The sequence below is a fragment of the Corvus brachyrhynchos genome, unplaced genomic scaffold (genome assembly GCF_000691975.1).
Source record: "Corvus brachyrhynchos isolate BGI_N302 unplaced genomic scaffold, ASM69197v1 scaffold53, whole genome shotgun sequence".
Classification (NCBI taxonomy): Eukaryota; Metazoa; Chordata; class Aves; order Passeriformes; family Corvidae; genus Corvus; species Corvus brachyrhynchos.
The window spans coordinates 7,542,049-7,563,205 of NW_008237681.1; the positions used below are offsets into that span (position 1 = coordinate 7,542,049).

The window sequence follows — 21,157 nt, forward strand, 5'->3', positions numbered from 1 at the left end:
ACCAGTTTCTTTTTGCCATCTTTTTGTTGAATGGATATTCCGGATTGCTTACAGCCTGGAGGAGCCAGGGCAGACATTGTATATGCGATACATTTCTGAAAGACTGAAAAATGTGTTGGTTAATGTGTTTGACTAATACTGTGTAAAACACTGAAGATTGGTTTATTTATGCAGATTGATATTAGACATCCTTGGAGTGTTTATAAGCAACGCTTTGTGATAATATCTGTTTTCTAAATTCTTGCATAATGAATCTGTCTTTGGGTGTTGACTTGAATTCTCAGGAGAACTCAGTACAGAATGACACAAGAATAGCCGGACATGAATGGAACATTACAAGAATAAAATGTCCAACATTGCAGCTCCCTGCTTCTTGAAGTCCTTGAGGCATCAATAAAACGAAACCGAGTCCGACAGTAAAAAGTGTGTGTCATGTGTACACAGATCTACTTCTCTGTAGGGCTGACTGAAAGAAATTGTTTTTACATAAATAGTTACAATAAGCTCTTCAGGAAGGAAGGAGGGTGGACCAGTAATGGAAAAAAATATTATATTTTACGTTAAGCACATCTGAATGTAAAACATGCTACCAGAGCTAGGCAGTTTGACAATACTGGAGCCTGTGCAGAGAGCCAGAGCAGGGCTGATACGCTACCTAGTCCCACATAAGAACTATTTTGAGATTAGAGTCAAATTTAGGACATACAGACTCTTTATTTTTTATTCTATGAGCAGCTTAATTCCATTTTCTCCAAAGACATTAGTAATTTATTAAAGTTTATAATTTCTACAAATAAGAAGGCAAACACAATTTATTACCCCTGTACTTTCACTAAAGTAAAAGTTAAATTTTTACTCTGCTTTCAAGAATTTTGTGTTTCATTCATGTGAAAGCTTAGTCTAGCAAGTCATAAAATGTGAAATAACAATATGTAAAATATTTAAATTTAATGACTGATAGGTTACGTTAAAATATTACTGAAAAGATGCTATCACTATTCTTTCATCTGAGATTGTCTTCAGTCATACTAAGAAAATTAATTCGGGGGTTTTGTTGCTATGATAGAAATTTAAAAACTGTCAGGGTGCATTTTTTAAATTATGTGGTTTAAAAAATACTTTAAATGAAGAAGTTGTTTTTCATGTCACAGTATTTATGCCTGCTAAGATTCTCATTACGGTCTCTGTAACATTTTATGGCTATGTGACATTACGTTATTCCTGTATACTAAAAAGGGTATGAACTGGAATGTGAGGATTCATGATGTTATATTCAACGATTAATTAGGCAATAATGCATAAAGTATCTGTTGTTAGCAGCAGGCAAGGGCTGGTTTGTTCGTTAGTGGCTGCAAGCAAAGCCAAGGCTGATGTATGTCCCAATAAGCCACGTCGTGAGTGCAGGGAGGAAGATTTCTGAAATGAGAACTGCTACATCATGCTAAAGGCAGGGGTTTGCTGCAGCATCTTAAAAATCTGTCCCAACTGCAAGAAAGTCAGCAAGTGGTTTACACCATCCAAATGGTCCTTTTCACCAATGGCAAAACTCTGGAATGAGTTTGATAAGAAATAAGTTTATGTCAAGGCAGAACACAGCATACTGAGCATTTTCATCAGATGTGAGAGTTAGCGTGACTTTTTAAACTCTTCTGCATTTGTAGGAGAGGTGAAAATATCACGCCAAACAATATCAAGTGATTGGTGCCTTCCTGCAAATTGCCTCCTTCAAGTATCTCTTTTGTTCAACTATTGTCTCTCACTCCATGGAGATTACAGAATTTTGAAGATGCACCTAAGTTATAGCTCCTTTCTGAAATTCACTCATTTACTTCAAGATAGGATGGAAAAAACTGGGGAGGGGGTGGGAAGGGAAAGGAAGAAAACTAGCAGTATGTTTCTAATGTTTTGGAAATTACTGTTGCTCTCTTGAATTTTGGTGAGCTCTGATTTTGTTCCTTTTAAACATTGAAATGTCATTTGTTTATTTTAACAATGTCAGAAAGACAGCATGGGCTTCTCCTTGAGTTCCTGTCATCAGGTGAGGGAATAAGTAATGAATTTTTATTATGAATGGAATATCTAAAATAAGACTGTATCTGCCCTGATTATGTTACTGTTCTAATGTTATCTATCCAGTGTGTATTTTTTTTGACAATTTAAAAAGAATATAAAATAAAATGCAGTCCTCAATTAAAATATAAAATAAAATAAAAAAGTCCTCAATTTTTCATTTGCTGTATTACCTAAATTCAAGAAAGAAAGGGCAAAAGTACCATGTCATTTAAAAAATAAACAAAAACCAAAAATATAATCCCTACATTTGAATTTTAGGTAAACAGCTATTTTTGTGATGGGCTGAACATACAAAACTGATTTGTGTTTGCTTGGTTTTAATTTTAAATTAAATCTTATTTTGGTCCTTCTTGAAAAGTAGGTATAGGAAAACAAGTGTAAGCAGAAAAAAACAGAAGAAAAAGAAAACAGAATAAAGAAAGCCAAAAAGAAGATGAAAAAGAGCCCCTTTCCAAAAAGAAAATATTAAAATTCATGTATTTAATACCATAGGCTTTTATTATATTACATATAATATAGTAAATAATTATAAAATGGAAAGCTAGGGCTTATGTTCAGTATTTGGTATTTCTGTTAACCGAAGTATGAAGTGTAATGCACACTGATGTTTTTGTGTATTCCCAAAATCAAGAGAGATACTAGACTTCTTTCCATTGCTTTTAACACTGCCTTGTATTGATTAACAATGAGTTGAGGTGTAAACACACGCTTTCCTGTAGGCAATTAGATGGTTTGGAATGGTTTCTTTTTATTCTATTTGAGTGGTAATAGATTATTTGGCATATCACTGTCTATTAGCTCCACTTACACATTTCGATATGAAATTACTCAATCTTCTGAATCAATTTTCCGTGCTAGAAGCGCAAAATATCTCCTTGGTGAATGTTTTATTGTGTCTTATTGTAGCTTTTAAGAATGTGTGAAGAGCAGACAACTAAAGTAAACCCACTGAACGCTTGCTCATATTTAGCAGATTTCCTAAGGTTGCAGCCTTAAGTCTACTGACAGCAGTGAGTGTGACTGCATGTTGTGTTCGAGTCTTTCAGTGATGAGGCAGAAATGGAATTTAAATTTTTTAAGATACATGTGCAGCCTAATAATCTCTACTACATTGGCTTAAGATGCAAATATTCAGAAAAATATGTATTACTCTATAGCTGATTTCATAGCAGTAAGTTTTACATCTTGAGAGAACTGGTTGAATAATGGAAATGAAACACTTGTACCGGCAATGAATTATCCCTAAGGCTAATAATAAAAAGAAATCTGAATCTGTCCTAAGATACTCATCAGTTTTTCATAAATATTCCTTATTTAGAACATAGGAAAAGCTTTCAATAGATGAGTCTGAATACAACTGGCACTGAGAATGAACACTGAATTCCCTTTTAAGACCTCATCTCAGTGAATGAGCATGCTGAAGTCCAGCACAGATGTGTGGTGTTTCTGCCATGAATACTGGGCTGGAAGAGTTCTTTCCAAAAACTTAGAAATGCCCTTTAATGATCTGTTTGATCTGGTTAGTGCCTGTTGTGAAATCCGATACAGGTTTGAGAGACTAATTGGGAGGGGATTATTATTTTGGGCTGTTTCTTCCCCACTTGTTATGGTTTTTGTGAAATTAGAAAAAAAGCAAGACAATCCAAAGGGGATTTTGTATGAATCATATGCTTCAGTACTATGCAGATACTCTGTAATCTAAATAGTGTGGAGGCATGTGGGGGATTATGCATGGTTTTAATGGGGCTTTTTCACACTAATGTTTCTTTTTAGGGTTTTTTTAAAACTATAATGAAAGATCTCTAAAGAAAAAAAATTGTTGCTAGTTTCTGTGAAGCAGAAGGTCTGTAAAGAGCTGCAGAATACTTCTGTTTTCCCCACACTACAAAGAATGGTATGTCCAAGTGCTCAAGGGTGTTCATCAAATTATTTGAGCTAATGGATGGTCTAAAACTTGCTCATATATTTCTTTCCTCATTATCACATAAATAGTGTGGCAAGACATTACTGGGTATATTGACTGTCTTTCTTTTGGCCCAGTGTTGTCCAAGTTCAACTGAGAAAAGCTTTTCGTCCTTTCCAGGAGACGAGACAGCCCAAGTCTGTGAACTTGTCTGTGAAAAAGTACTACTGAACTCCCACAATTTAGATTTCACCAGACTTCTCCTTAACCCAATAGCAGTTCACCTTAACAGTTGTCTCTTCCTTCTGGCATTGGTTAAGTCAAACCACTTTGCTGCTTTTACAAGAAAAGACAAAGCAAAAGGTATGGAGGACAGCTCCTGACTTGAGGAGTCCACTGATTCCCATCCTACTGAAATGGGGTCATCCCTTGAGAAGTGGATTCTCCTAATCCCTCTTCAAAGTAGAGATCTCCCGAAGTTTTAAAATACCATACAACTGGAAGTACTTTCCATCCTAGCCTTTTTTTTTTCCTAAACATTGCTACTGTGATGAGGAAGACTGAAAGCTCAAATTACCATCCCCACCTCATTATTTTTCTTGCTACAGCACTGGCAAAGAATAGCATAAACATCTTGAAGCAAAAATGGGAAAAGACTGAGGGGAAAAACAGGTACCCTAAGGACCTTAGTCTAATGGGTGTAAAGAGTAGCAAGAGAATTAATGCGTGGCTTTTCGTGTATGTATGTAATTTAGTAGGTAGCAAGCTAGTGTGTGCCCTATCTGTCAAGTAAGCCTGACCACTTTTTATTTAAATACAATACTACCAGAAGGCAGGACAAATCTGTAATAGAGCACCATGGATTTTTTTTCTTCTCTTTCCAACCTTGAAGTTGAGCAAGTGTCAGGCTAAGGAGCAATCTGTTGAAAAATAAGCGATGGAAGCTCAGCACGTTCTCGTGTTCTCGTAAAGGTGACAGGCTTTCCCAGGGCAGGTTAGCCAAATTAGGCAAACGTGAATATGACCTGAATGCTACTATCAATGTTTTTCCATAATTATCTGGTAATGAAAAAGGTCAGAACTAATTCTGTTCTGCTATCTTTTCCTGTTGTGGGCTAGTACTAGTTGTCAGTGGTAAGGCACAGGACAGGGTATATTTGTTACTGTCAGGTAGTGCTGTACATTTTTTTAAGCTTGTGTGCAGCTGGACAATGTTGTGGAGCAATCCTGGGGTTGAGTCTTGGTGTGGTGTAATCTGCTTGTTATGCAAACTCAGAATAATCCCCCTCCTTTCTCCTAACAGTGCACGCGGTAACTGGAGAACAGTAGGCTTGTGATTGTGACGTGTCCTCTGTTGGTGTATGTTTTAGAGACTAGATCATGAAGAAACGAAATGTAGCAAATTAATACTCAAATCCAACCAGGTAGCTGTGATGCACCTTTTTTACTGTCAGTGTGAATGTCTGTGGACACGGCAACAGAGCTGGCCCAAGCAGGGCTGACTTCCTGCATCAGCAAGATCTAGCAGTGAGGAAGAGGAGGAAAGGGTACTTCATGCCCTGATAAGAACTATTAAGAATATACGTTCTGGAGTGCAACCCAGGTTCTTTTTTTCCCTTTCAGTTTATCTGCAGCTCATTTTTATAGCCCTTACCCTCAGTCTAGGTGTATGAGTCCGGAGCTCTTAAACTGTCTTAGCATTGTGCGTAGCACAGGTTTTATGATAAACCAACTCTGACATCATCATGTGAGTTACACTGGGGCATGATCATGAAGCAGTGCATGCTAATAGCACCAGGAAATTTCTAAGAGTGTGTTCTGTTCATTCTGGACTCCAATGCTTATGGGGGTGACAAGTCTTAGAAATACTGGAAAAGGTTTGATTCTAAAATGGTTTTTTTAACTTGAGCATAGCCTCTGCTTTTTTGTGACTTTCTGTGTTGGTAACAAGAGCTAACGCTGTTTGTATTATATTACCACCTATATGAAAGGTTGTGCAACACTTTCCATTATAAGACTGTTTCAGTTGCTTACGTTGCCAGCATTCATCTGTTTGGGCTGAAATTTTCCATGCTGGGTGTCTCCTTCAGGCTGAATTTCTTGGGAAAGTTTCAATAAAAATACTTGAACCATTCCATGGAATGAGAAGGGGGGAAAAACTATATTTTGCTCATGTTTATTAAAGTTGCTGCAAGCACTGGATTCAGAAATCACTGCACCCACGTGTTTTGGAGCAGGGAGTTGAATAATTAGGAAGGTTGAAAGGGTAAGGAAAGAAAAAATGCGTGCAGAAGAGATTTCTTTAGAAAGAGTTCATTCCTGCCTGATGTTATGAACCGTTGGCAAGAAAGCACTCAAACCTTATGCTTTTCAGAACAGGGTTAATGAGTGGCTGGGAGCTGAATGATCCTCCTTGTTTCACTGCACCTATGTGATGTATTGGTTTGAGGGAGAGAGGCTTATGAGGTGTACACAAAATCATATGCAATAGGGAAGGTGACTGAAATCTGCACAGTGGTGGAACTAGAGGGGCAGGGTTATGTAGATAATTATTTGAAAAAAGCAGAGGTAGCTTTGCTCAGCAAAGAGATGTGTTTGAAGATGGTGAGACAGACTATCAAGAAGATGGGACTTAACCTAAGTGGTCTTGGAGCAGCCTTTTTTAGTTACAGCTCATTTCCTGTTTCCCAGATATCTTGTGCATTTAAATGAGGCAGGGAAAATTTTATTCAGCCATGTAATTTAGAGACCAGTATCCAACCCTAATTCCAGCATGTTTCATTCGTGAACACTTGATGTTGCAACCGTAATGTACTTCCAACATGAAAATTAAAGACTTAGTTGGAAATGTCATTCTATATCCATCATTAAAGTGCTTATATTTTAAGCTTTGAAGAACACTGCCATAGTCAGACACATGTATGATACTGCATTTCCGTTAAAATACTGAAGAATGTTTTCTTTTAATCCATTTAAACAAGTTTCGTTTTCAAAACCACAGCACTGCCAGTGCTTCAGCAAACATGTATGGGACTATTTGGATCTGAAAAGGTTAATTCCATATGTGAGATATTGGAAACTAAACTTCTCAACAGACTCTGCCTTCCATTTCTCTCAGGTTCTCAGTGTAGACAACAAATGACATTTTGGAATATGCTTTACATGCTTAGCCCAAATGGGAATGAGTTAAGAGGACCGGGAGAAGTTTCAGTTATAAGTTCACATTTTCCTGAGTTTTATGGACTTCAACCAGAGTGGTTATAACTCAATATTATTTTAACATTGTTATTTGTGGCTGAGTTTACTAAAGAGCAACTTTCGTGCTGCTGCTTTTAATATCTCACAGTTGAAGTTATCCTCCAAATTTTCAAGGATTTATAATGTTACCATAATATTTTCTTAAGGAATAAGGCTTCCCATCCAGAAGCAAGCATACATCATAGTACAAATTGCAAAAATAGTGAATTAGACATTTCCTAGTTAGAGGAAAGCAAATAGGTACTGAATGCCAACTTTATTAAGATCCTTTTATTTTCTTGAATGAAATGTAGGCTTCCATTTGAGGACTGTTTTGTCAACATCATCTGCACCCTTGTTTGAAGAAGAGAAATTTAACACTCAACTGTTACTGTGGATATCTGCATTTAAAATATTAACTTCATAAAAATGCCATATCTGGGCTTGACATGATGTATTGTTCTCTCAGTTCAAAGAAGATAAGATGTCATGTCACATACCTGTTTATTAATGTCTGTGTGTTGATGTTACTTATCATGGCAGAGATCCACTTATTAATGCCTTCATGGTATGGACAGACAGGATACATCTTTATTGCTCTAATGGTACCTAAAATTTTATGCTATAGTTTTTTGAGACTATGGTCAGACAAATGCTTGTCTTGTGTAACTTAACTTTTTATTCTGTATCGTGTGCTAGTGCATATTGTTTTTATTCACTGGTTGGTGTAGTTTGTACTTCAGCCTCAAGGACAGAGGGCTGTACGGACAAGGCGAGTTACTTTAGCCTGTGTTAGGAATCCTTCCAGATATCCATAATTATTAATGTATATCCATATGCAGTGAAGGGGAAAGACAAACGATTAAAATGTCTCTCCAATGCTAAGTCATTAAGTCTGACTTGCAGAGATCCTGTTGGGGGGGACCCCCAGCCTTTTCAAGTGGGAGTTAATACAGGTGCCAGCAGCAATGCTTTGAATGTCAGCACAAAGCAGCTTCAGGTCTTCTGAACTCTTTGTATGTACTTGGAGTAAAAGTGGTCTTTTTCAGTTCAATTCTACCTTTTTGAAAGGAATCAAAATAAAAGTGAAAAAAGCTCTTTTTATTCCAGATGAGATACCACATGCAAAAAGTTGCACTGCTGGAATTACAGCGCTACTGGTGCACACCTTGCATCATGCTGCTGGGGTTACCTCTCAGCACCCCACAGAGATGAACCTCGAATTGCATGCGGCCTTCAGCAGCCTGTACAGAGCTCTACAGAGAGAACTCATTTGGTTTTCAGGAGCTGGGAACTCCAGTTTGAGGAATTGCAATTAGACATCTTTTATGCCAGGCAATGTTGTCTAAAACCTTTAGTAAAAGGATGTGATTATCCTATTGAAAATTACATATCTACACAAAGTAATTAATTCTATTCCTTTGACCTTCAGATTGAAGGTTGTTTGCTGCTAACATTTTTCCCAGCTACTTTTTCACAGAATGATTGAATGTAGTTACTCTAAAGGACTGAGTACAGTCATTATATTACTGTTTGTAATGCTGAGGTCTGGTTGGAATTTAAAAAACACTTGTGTGTTAGCACATGATGCAAGTATCTAATGTAAGTTTTATTGAAATCAGAAGGAAATGGCCCAGATCTTGAACACATAAAGTTATCGACGGAGAAGTTTGTATTCTTTAAATTTGTGTGCTGCAGAGGAACTTGTTATGACTGAGTTTGAAACTCCGTTGGGTCACTGAGGGCAAAAAACCCTTTGCCTTTACCTAAAGATTGCTGGTGGAAAGTGGTTCAAAGCTCTCATCCTCATGATTGTCCTTGTTCTAGATTTATGACTGATGCAGCTCGACGTGAGCAGGAGTCTTTGAAGAAAAAGATTCAGCCGAAACTCTCTTTGACTTTATCAAGTACGGTATCCCGTGGGAATGTATCTACTCCACCTCGTCACAGCAGTGGAAGCCTTACTCCTCCAGTCACCCCTCCAATCACTCCCTCCTCTTCATTTCGCAGCAGTACTCCTACAGGTAAGCACCTACTCTTTGATTCATCCCAAATAAAGGGAGCAGTTTTGTTACATGGCATTTAGAGAACAGGAGACATATTGAGGCATGAGGAAGAAGTGCCCCAAAAAATAAAACAGAAAAGCTTTGGGCTATTTTACAATTGGTTTGCATTCCCTAAAATCTGTTAGGGCATCTTTTTCCAAATTCTTTGCTAAAGCAGAGAAGGGCACTAACTTTAAATGTTGCAGCTGAAATTATTACATGAAGAAACTAACCTTACCAGAAACACCCAATGTGTAAAAGACCCCTTATGTATCAATAGGAGGGCTCTGCCTATGGTACAGTATCAGCTAAAGATTGGAAAAAAAATGGTCTCAGTATCTTCCCCTCCTCCCCCAGTTCTTTTTTGGTGGAGGGCAAAGTGGAATTCTTAGATAAGTAAGTGGTCAGGGAGGAATGTTCTGCTGCTGTCATCATGTAGAAATTACTTTCATTAGGAAGCTATGTTCACGAAAAGAAATAAATTTAAAAAGGGATCTATATTTTCTTCAAAAGCTAATATTCCAGTGGTTTTCCAAGGTATAAAAGTCCGGAGAATCTTTTTGCACTAATTAGAGTAACTGAAAATTACTGGCTTTGCTGAACCACACTCTTGGCCTAAGTCAGTGTGATTTACTTTAGATAGAGATCTTGTCAGACAATTCTGATACACTTCAGACTAAATACCAGTATTTTCATCTAAAAAGGTAAATGCATATAATAGGGCTATTCTATTCTGTAATAAATAGGTTCAATATATTCTCCGTAGCAGGAAATCACATGAGCATCACTGCCTTGAAAAACTGTTACACCACGTGGTTTTTTTATAGGCTATTTCATTCATTAGTATTAATGATTAAATGGAAAAGTTGTAGCAGTCCTTGTGATGTTCTGTCTGCAAGTTGTAAAATGAAGTGGTTGTTCAGTATGTCCCTGGTTATGAAAAAGGGAAGCACGCTGAGAAAAGCTAAATTATAAAGTCCTAATGTAATTCAGAAAATTTTACATTTCCTTAATTATCTCCTATTTGAAACAAACTGATTCGTTTCCTTGACATCCTACAGATGGCAAGGTGTTTCTTCTTTCTTTTGTTTACTTTTTGTACAGCTCCTCCTGAGAAGGCTAATTCATGATGTGGTCAGGTAGTATAAGTTTGCACATCTGTCAGGAATACTGGCTAGTTACATACTCTTTGAAACAAGTTCCATCAAATACTAAAGAAAAAAAGCCAGCATCTGTCTACCAAAATACTTTTATTATTTATATATTTTCCAAACTTTTAAAGTTAGTCAGAATGTTGTTTTACCTGCAGTTAAGAGAATCAGCTTTTTATGGCTGCATTTCTCCAAGTCCTGCCTGCCAGGTTATAAATAACACCTGCTTCCACTTTCTGCACCCTCTGTTCCAAGTTCCCTTTTGGACCCTGTTCCAAAGCTAGGGTTTGTAACATCCTAGTAGCAAAAAACATACATTCTTTCTTTAAGACTTTTTTTTGAATTTACTATTAACTGCATTGCATTTCAGCAGCCTCAGCCCGGAATTTCCATTTTTCTCATCTTGAAAGTTTTTCTGGACCTAAAGTAAGCATTGAGATTTTTCTGATAACTGCAGGTTTTTTCCCAGTGTTTACTTGGTGTAGGATTTTTTCCTAACTTAGATAGATGAGGTACTCAGAGTCATGCCATGGCATGAGTTTCTCTTTCTGTGGGTGCAGTGCCTGGAGAGGCAGCACAGTAGGGGTTGCAGACTCGTTTTAGATATGCAGCTCACGTCTTTTATTGGCCAATGCAAATCTTTTTCCCTCAAGGGCAAGTATATATGACAGTTGACTAGCAAGGTGATGCAACCAAGGATAGGCAAGATCTGTTTCAGGGAAACCATTTAGAGTATGTAAATTGTCCTACATTTCAGCCTCATAGTGCCTGCACAGCTTTCAAGCCCTACAGGCATACCCTCCACTGCATCCAGTGAGAATGAAGAGTATTGCTGTATTCCTTCCATGCAGTCCTGTTTGATTTGTACTCGGAGAAAACTCTTGTTAATTCGTCTTTGAATGTAGGTAAACGTGTATGTTGTGGTAGCTTGAGAAAACAAAGAGGCTGTTTTCCCTTAGGGTACCTTATGTCCTGTATTCGTTATAATACAAATATAATCCTTGTCCTCATCCTCCTTTAGACCTATACTTTGTCAAAAATAAAATAGGATTGCTTTGACCCAGCTCATTCATGAAATTTCCAGAATGGCTGTTTCCCTTTTATTATCTCCTGTCTCAGCTGTTGGGTAGTTCCTGAGGGCTTATGCCTGGCATTACTGTCACTGCACAAGGTGGTGCCACGTCAGATGCCAGAGAGGAATCATGCCCTACAGGCTGGTGAGGTGGCATACAAATACACATGTTCCTCAGCAGAGAGTGTCTATCACATGTGGCTTTTTCCCATTCTTGTTCAATGTAGAAAGCAAAAACCACACTAGTTTTTTTGAATCCTCTTTTGCATGTACTGTCCTCCCTCTTCATATGCTGCTCATCTTGGCTTTCCCAGGTGTGTTAGTCTTGCCTTGGGTGAAACCAGGAGCTGCCTGGATCCCAGCTACCTGTGTGCATGTCCTCACAGCGATGTCTCACCACTTCCTGATGGTTTTAAGCTACTGCTATAAATTTTCAGCAAAGTGCAATTTCTTGTAATGATCTCTCATCTATGTATTGACCAGACTCAAACCCCCTTAGCTTGTGAAACCTGATAAGAAGCGGTTCAAGGTGTTTTGGCTGCAGAGAATGTTTGTTAAGTTTTACAGTAAAAATCTGTGCCAAAAGGCTACGGGGCCTCGTTCTCAGACAGAGCTGAGCAGCGTCCAGCCTGACACACATCGATGTTGTCAATGTTGCGTGTGCATGTGTAAGCACCTCCTTGTTCTTGGTAAATGAGATTATTCACAGAGAAGCAGAAATATTCAGCAAAGAAGTGTGCTCTTTAAGGCTCTTCTCAGGTAATGAGCTAGACATGTATTTATCCTCAGGCTCTGTATGTGTTAGTCCCCTAAAATGGCCCGTTAGTGGTTTTGGTGGGAAGTAGAAATGCAGTAGTTAATTTTCTATACCTCCCCTCTGTTCCCTCAGGGTGGCTGGCATATGCTCTCTGCTTACATTTGGCTTTTTGTTCCCTCTCCTATAACAAGTCTTCTCTTCTTCTTAAGACCTGCATCCTCTAATGATTGCAGAAAGTTCACTTTAAAAATTTGTTCCAGTTTCTATTTTAACAATAGTGTCTCCCGGGAGACTTTGTTTAGTAGGGCTTAAATGGTCTTGTTAGAGTTCACAGGCAGGATTTAGCAAAAGAAATGGCTTCCATCAGGAATAAAGGCTCCTTAGGGTGATAGGGAAATAGAGCAAAGTAGCACCAGCACACAGCTTATTTTGGAAAGATGTTAACAGTCTCCAAACACTGAAATATCTCTTTATTTAAGGAGCACTCAGTTAAGTCACAAAAACTTATGCTGCTTTTATTTTTAAATGTCAATTTTAAACCCACAAAACTAATGAAATCTAGTTATGGATAAAAATATGGCTGGCATTGCATCCTTAACATACGTTGTTAATTTTTTTAATGCTTTCATGCATCTATGTGGCTCACTGATGAAATTTCCACCCCTAACCTCCTGGCTTTTGGTGTAAGTCAGAGCATTGACATTCCTTTGAAAACTGTGATATCTCTTCATACTGAAAAGCTTTAAAAGAGGTTCAGTGATAGTAACTTACTGGGAATTAATTATTAAAATAACCTTTTTCCCTATTTTAGTTAGAAAAGTAATTCATAGTGATGAATCTCTGACTTAAAAAAAAAGCCACTTCTGCATTGAAGGAATGCCAAAAATCATCTGAAACCACTGTTTTGTGTTTGTTTATTATTTTCTTCTATATTTATGACTGCTTTTTTTTGATTTTTTTTTTTTAAACTATTCCAGGCCCAGAATAATAAATTTCAGCCTGGAGTGAATTTTTTTGCCTTCTTATAAACCCTAAAGCAAGAGTTTAATACCACCAACTGGCTTTTTAATAGTTCAGCCCTAAGTCTTTTGCTCCCCAACCTTCCCCTGCACAAAAAAAAAAAAAAAAAGAAAAAAAAAAAAGCTTGAGTACTTGAAAACCTCATAATTAGCATTACATTTTGCTCGGAAGAAGCTGGCTCTCAGATATCCTTTCCTGTTTATTTTTTATTTTAATAGATTACAAGTTATAACATTTATGCTGTTTTAATGGGTTTATGGACCTATTTACTGCCTGGCCATAAGTCTTTTGCCCCCCAACCCTCCCCCGCAAAAAAAAAAAAAAAAAAAGGAAAAAAGAAAAGCTTGAGTACTTGAAAACCTCATAATTAGCATTACATTTTGCTCGGAAGAAGCTGGCTCTCAGATATCCTTTCCTGTTTATTTTTTATTTTAATAGATTACAAGTTATAACATTTATGCTGTTTTAATGGGTTTATGGACCTATTTACTGCCTGATCATTTGGAGCAGTGGATGGCAGCCAGTCCTGGCACGAAGTGTTGAGGATGCTGTGGTTGCCTGGAACAGCTGTGGCCATTTCTCAGTCCTTCCACTTGGGAAGGAGATGAAAGTGTGCAGTTTTCATGGGTGGTCATAGGCTGACCCCATGAGAGAATTGGCAGGTTTCATTTTGATTTACAGCTGTCATTTGAGTAGGTGACTAACTATTGGTTTGTCTTATTAATTAGGATAAATGCCTTTCTGGGGAGTCATATTTGTTCAGTCATTTTTGATTGATTGCATTTGAAAGTTTTTACCTTTCATAAATATGTCAGACTTCCTTGAAATTTCCACCAGTCCAGTCTCAGTATTTATGAAAGTGACACTGTTTTCTACCCACAGAAAATACCTAACTTGTCAATTTTTTTTTCTTTCTTTCTGGTAAAACTTGAAAGTAATAAATCATTTTAATCTGGAGGAAAAAAATACTTTGTAGGATTTGCCTTAGCGTTTAAGAAAACTAAGATCTAAACAGTGATATTTATTCAAATATGCCTAAAAATTTAGCAAAGTAATGTTGTAAGATTTGAAAAAAAATATGACTGAGGTTATCAAATTTTTACTGTTGATGTAGAAATTATTACATTTACCATCTGAGGATACTATCTGAATGATGCTTTAGTAGATTTATAGTAAATGAGTAGTTTTGTAGATATATAGAGCATATTCTAAAACTGAAATCAAGATCACGTTGTAGCTTTGTCAGTAATCCTAAAGCTGCACTATTTCAGTCAGTTAGAACACACTGTGTGAAACGGGCCAATTTTTGTCTAATAAATCATACTAGTGGTGAAACATGACTTAATAGAATATGTCATTCTGTAACAGAAAGTGAAATTCAATTAATTTTCAATCAAAAGGAAGAAAATCAGTCTTCCCCTAGTGTCTTTTTTTCAGAGCCTGGTGTAATTAAGAGTACTTTTTATAGCTGGAGTGATTGCATTATTAAATATTTGCAATAATTTTAAATATATTTGTGTTTGATTCAGGTTTAGGTAACTAAATTAAAGAGAATCATGTCCCATTTATATCATTAGGGAATATCTTCTAAAAGGTACATATAAATTTTTACTCAATAAAATTAATAGATCCTAACAACTCAGACTATTAATCTCTTCTCTGATCAGGATGGATTTTGTTCAGGATTCAAATGCTACTACTGGCAAAACAGTGACCAAAACATTACAGCTTCCTTCTGTGTTAATGAGAGTTCTTGCTTGCTGATGATGAAATAATTTAGAGCATCATTGTTCCCTCTATGGGTGACTAATTTACAGGGGAGGAAAGTCTGCATATTACAACAAAGGGGCTCCTTTCTCTACCTACCAAAGGCAGTTGGGACTCAGAAATTGATTTGTAAGGATTCAGCTTTCTTCTGGTCCATTAAGGACTTGTCTGTTGTGGAAGCTTTGATTTTGAGAAGTGAAATACTGTGTGGCAGTTAGTGACTTTTCCCAATAAACCTTGTTATCTCATGTACTGTTATCTCAATGACATGAGATATCATTCCTGTAATTCTGCTGTCTAGCATTCGCCTTCATGTATAACTCATGAAGGAATCCCACAGGCCTCCTCTTGAATCTGTTCCCTTTTCTTTTCCAAGAATGCAAAAGCTGAAAGAAAACCACACCATTGTTTGCTGGTAATAGCAACCAAAACCACAATAGTAACCAGCCTTTGGAAGTGGGCATTGAAATAGAGTAACAGGCATGCTGGAAACTAATATGGTTTAGATTCTAAATGTGTGTTTAATTTTTTTACTTTTAGTTGTTTAAAAAATGCGTTGTTGTAATGTAAAAGCTCATTCCTCTTCATAGGTATCAAAGCAGCTAACATTTCAGTAGAGTTTCCATATGTCAGGCTTTCAACAATGAAGTAATCAAATTGCACAGACAGCTGTTGCACAGAGTGCTGTAACAGCACATTAAACAGAATCCAGCAAGAAAAAGAGATCTGCTCAACTGAACTACTTTGTGAGTTTAGAGTGAACAGCAGAAATGTAAAACAACAGGGGTGTTCCCCCCACGAATTAATTGGAGACTTGGAGGAGGAGGAGTTAGGCGCTCAGAACTTCTGTGTTGATGGATATGCTAATAATATGTAGCCAAATTAAGCTGAATTTGTTGCAGAACTGCTATTTATAGCAGAATCTGTTTGGCTGCTGTCAGCAGGCGGCATTTCTGAACTCCATGTTAGGTTGAATCAGAGTAGGCCATGAGCCATTAAATCTGCTATTCGGTTGATAATCTGCAACGCCTTTCTCTTTGGGCAATGAAGATTTACTCAGTATTGCTACAGCTAGAGAGATACTGCTCTTTCGTGGTGGGCTTGTTTTTTTAAGGGAAGTGCACTGCAAAATATTCCTTGATTAAGATCTTAAGGGATCTTGAAATCAGACCTGGAAGGACAAGCAAGTGGAAACAAGTACACCTTGATGGCATTTTGAAAATAATGCTACAAGTAATTCAGGTCACATGCGCTTTAAGCACGTGATTAATGTTAAGCACCTAATACCAAGGAGGGAAATGCTGCCTGACTTTGAGCACATAACAAGTGCTTTGTCAGACTGGAATGAAGTATTCAGCACTTGCAGAGTTGCAAGCTCAAGAATTTATGTAGTCCCAGCTTTAGCCATTAACTTCAAAAATTCTTCACCTCTTAGCATACTGTAAATGGTTAAATTTAATTATTACACTTTATGTTAAAGTAGTGTAGTATCATACAGATGTAATTGAAAAAATAATGAAAAGTAGAAATATGAAATCCAATCCCAGGGCTCTTGTATTAAATTGTTGCTGAGAAGTGGGCTGAGAGTGTTACATTTTTGTGTGTTTGACTTACGGGGTGTCCGGCATAGTAAAGCATGAATCAACCAAGCTCTATTGCAGCTCAAAAAAACGCTCTCAGATGTCTGAGGAACCATCTCATTACTTTTCAAAATTTTCTACTTGTTTAATTGCCTGCTCAGAAACTGAAGAACTTTTATGCTATGTTTTTATTAAAAATTAGATATATGGACTCACTCTTGGATAAACACTATGGGCAAATAAGTAAGCCATACTTCACAAAATGAAGACCAAATTCAGTTTTCCAGCATAATGAATGTTTGAATACATTTGATATTTCAGGCCTGCAAGGTATGATAAAATCTATGTTAAAGTATCTTGTGGAAACTGAATTGTGGTCTCTGACAAAATCTCCTTCTGAGGTCCTTCAATGGTGCTAGGATTTCACATTTCTGTGTAGATGGTGGAAGAGAACTTTCTTTATTGGAGCCAAAATGGTTCCATGTAATTGCGGGTTTGGGGCCCTATATTAATGCTGCACACTAACTAATATGTACATATAATTGCCCAGCATTTAGCAGCCTGAGGCACCTATTCTAACAGAGCTTTATGGGTGTTCTGCTAAAAAATAATTTAAAAAACAATGAATGACACTGTGCGAAACAGTTGATCAATGTGTGACTTAACTGTAGTATATGTGTGTGCTTAGACATGGTATGAGATTTTAACACAGGCTTTTGGCTGAGGTCGTGACTAAGCGTGAGTAATAAGAGAAATCTGTGGTAGTTTCTAGTTTCTGCCTTAAGGAATAAAGCTATAATAGAAGGTTTCTAGTAACAATGAAAAATAGTAAGTAGAAGTGCAATTATTTCCTATAGGGGTTTTCTTAGAACAGGTGGGATTTGTTCCCACAGCTAGAAGATGTTTTTTCAGAGCTAGATGTCACATCCCATTTTAGGGAGCCAGACTTTAAACTTGTACATATTCAGCTCCTTCTTCAGTAATCCAAAGTGAAAAATGTTCAAGTGCTCATCACTGTGCTTGGCTAAGTGCCTCAGAAATCAATTTTTTTTTTTCCTAGCAGTCATCAACTGTCAGGTGACTGTCTTGCTTCCTTAGAGAGACAAGACTATGTAGTAAAACTGGTTACTCAGTGGCTAAACCAAACCAAAAGAATTACATTCCCAGAACATACTGAGACTTAGGCTTGAAGTATCTACGGAGCAGAGATAACTCCATATTGCAGGCACAGCAACAGTGTTATCATGACTTGGACTAACTTGTAGCACCAAATCAAACAGCTGGAAATTATCTTGAAGACCAAGAACATTAACTTGGTCAAACCTGCACATTTTTTGACCTCTAGCTGTGGGATTACCTGGGTACCTGCTCTGCAGTTTGGCTGGACCCTAAAAGAAGGAAGGATGGGAGCTGGCCCACTTTGATGGCTGTATCTCTTACAAGGGAGGCCCTGGTGTCTTTTTTTATCTCCTAGGCAAAACCAGAGTCCTAAGGACTCGCAAACCCCAGCCCTGTTTGCATTACCAGGTGAATGAGGAGTGTTGGTTAAGGCTGCGAGGAGTACAGGGCTGCAAGTCCATGACTACAGTTCTTTCATAGTCCTGTGGCTTTGGGTACAGATCCCAAAGTATTTCTGCAGGGCTGTGCAAGACAAGCTGACATGACCCTTGAGTGTCGTAATTTTTCAGAGGTTTGGCATTCCCCTGATCCTGTAAACTTGTGAAGATGGAACAAAATTATGGAGATTCTCCTGGAACTAATCTTTTCTATGTTTGCATAAAGAGACATGCTATGATAACCTCCCCTGCTTAGTGCTTTGTTTAACTCCATCCTAAACTAACTTACAACCTAAGTCTTACAACCTAAGTACAGAAAGGCCTGTACTGCATTCGCAAAATGATATTTGAAAGTGGTGCTTCTAACCATTTAAATTGCTTTTAAGGTTACCAAGGGCATTTTTAAGTGTATATAGAGGAAAGTAAGACTAATATGAACATAACTGATGGGGAAAAATGGGGCTGTGCTGTGAGGGGAAATACATGTTGACCTTTTTTAATCATTATTCCTCTCAGCTTTTCGCTTCATTTTCTGTTTTTCTTCGTTTTCCTGCTTTATGTGGGTGCATTTCCATTATAATTCTGTTAAATTTCTCATTTGCTCTTTAACTTGGCAGTAAAAATGTGTTGAGACCTGTTTGCTATAACAGTATGTTCTGGGAAGATTAACTCAGTTGTCAGATTTTGTGCTTTCTAGTAGAATTCTGAATCTTACCAGAGAAAAAGGCACACAAAAATTTAACACTACCTTTTATTTCATCTCATTCACTACAGGTAGCTTTACATGTAATCTCCTGCTTGTTGTACTTCATCTTCTCAGCCCCTTCAGAGCATTCTTGTTTGATACAGACATAAATTGCACCGGCAATTGTAAAGCTACTGTGCTGTAGAATTGTATTTTAATTGCACATACCTGTAATTAATTGTATGGGAATTTTCACAGTACTCTCCCCAAGGAACAATTTAATTGAAAAGTAACCAAGTTGTCTAGACTATAGCAACTCATAAAATCATCACTAGTTTTGGGGTTTGAGCTACAAAGCAGCAATAGAAACATGGCTTGTAGATTAAAGTACTTCCAAGCACAGGAACTGTTTTATAATCCCCATCGTAGTAGTCTACCCTGGCAAACCATTTTTAACAGTGTCAAGAACAAAAAATGTACAATAAGCTTAAAAGTAATGATTATCTCTGTGTTAATTTGTGATAGGATAGGGATTTTTGTGTACAAGCACACCCGTTACACATAGACCCATTTCTTCCTCCAAATGTGTAAAAAATACTTATTTTGTAGAAAGCACATTATGCCTGCCTTTCACAGCTTGTGGCATAACTGGTTTAACATAGGAATAGTGTGACACTCAAAAAGTTACTTCAGGGGTTCTGGGTAACAATGATGGCATTCATGTTTGTGTGTTTATACTGCAAGGGCCAATTGGTGAAAGGATTTTTATTTATTTATTTGCTATTTAGCTTTGTAAGTAATCTGCTAATTGTCTTGAAAATTCCTAACTGAAAACACAAATGTTTTTCTCCAAGTTAGAAACAGTAGCGGCCACATGGAGGTTTTAGGTGTTTATTTAAATTGTGTGTGTGTGTATATATATATATATATGCACATATATACTTACACATATACATATATATATATATTACACTGTGAGATTGAATGGGATTTATCTGTACCACTGTAGTACCTTGAGGACTGAAAAAATTGCTCTATGTCTGCACACTGACAGCAGTGTTATGGTTTAGCAGAAAAAAGCCAGGCTTGTTTAGGCAGCACTTCAGTGTGCTGAATATGATGAAACTTAGGCAAATGTTTGAGTTTTCCTTGCATTATAGCCAAAGCAAATCAAAAGTAATAAAAAGCAAGGACTAACATGCCATTTCACACTCGATGACTTATAACCCAGAGAGGTTTATTTCACAGGGGAAATGGTGTATCATGAGTCAATGTTTGCCAGTACAAGATCCTCAAAATTATGTAACATTTTAGGAAAAACAGGGTTCTTTGTAGCTTTTGTGTATTTCAAGTGAGCTAAAAACCATGAAACATTTGCTGACCCCTAAAACCACGAGATCCTCTTGTCTTTTTAGCCTGGCAGGTGGAAGACACCACCCTAATTCTTGCTGAAGGGTAGTGGGTAGTGCTTTGTCTTGCTAGCATAGGCTCCCTCTTGTAAGGTTTTTCCATATATAGTCAGACAGTGCCATTCACAACAATTTCTGAGCACTTCTGCCTCTAATGTCAAAGGATACAAGAAGCCAAGGAGCAATGGAAAATAACAATTTGAAAAGGACTTTGATTTCAGCCCAGTGGTATGTCACCTGAAAAAATTCACACGTGGTAACATATGTTTGAAACAGTGGTAGCCTCAAAGAAAGGTTTGTGACAGCATAACAGGCACAGTGCACACTTTATTTTATCAGAATATTTGTCTTTAAAAATGAGAGAGGAGACATGACTCCCCACTGAATTCTTATGTGTTCTTATGCCTGGGTGCATTACTTTCTGAGAAATACAAAGTAGGATTAATAAAAAACAGATCTTTCCTGTAGATTTTTTCTGTAGTTAGAATGACAAAAGCCTTGATTCTTGCTCAGTAGTCGATAGCCATTTTAGCCCTTACTGGTAATTCTGAGTCTTAGGGCTAGCTCTCAAATCATGCTAATGGTGTTTCTTAAATCTAGATGGTCAGAGCTTCAAAAGCAGACAGAGAGAAGTGGTCAGTGTATTTTCATACAGATTAAATCCTCCTGCCCTTCAGTGCATTGAAGTGGAGAATCTGCCATTGCCTCCTTTGTTGCTGGCCAGGGGTTTGCAACCCTCTTGGGCCTCATAAACATGAAATTTCCTCAGCCCAAAGCTGCTGAAAAGGCAATGAGTTGTCTTGCACCTCGACAGCTCCTCCTCACCCTGGTCCTCCATGCGCTGAGCTGGGGTTAACATGCATGAATGCAGCCCATTCACACAGGGGGGCCTAAGGAGGCCC

The 21,157-nt window shown here is 37.5% G+C and overlaps 1 protein-coding gene across 1 annotated transcript in view; it reads left to right on the forward strand.

Annotated features, from left to right (window-relative positions):
• The window catches only part of JAZF1 (JAZF zinc finger 1), an 84,954-nt gene that overhangs the window by 45,962 nt on the left and 17,835 nt on the right, over positions 1–21,157 (forward strand). Inside the window, exon 2 of the mRNA XM_017732169.1 lies at positions 9,041–9,237. Within this exon, the coding sequence (XP_017587658.1) occupies positions 9,041–9,237 (197 nt within the window). The remainder of the gene's footprint in view (positions 1–9,040; positions 9,238–21,157) is intronic.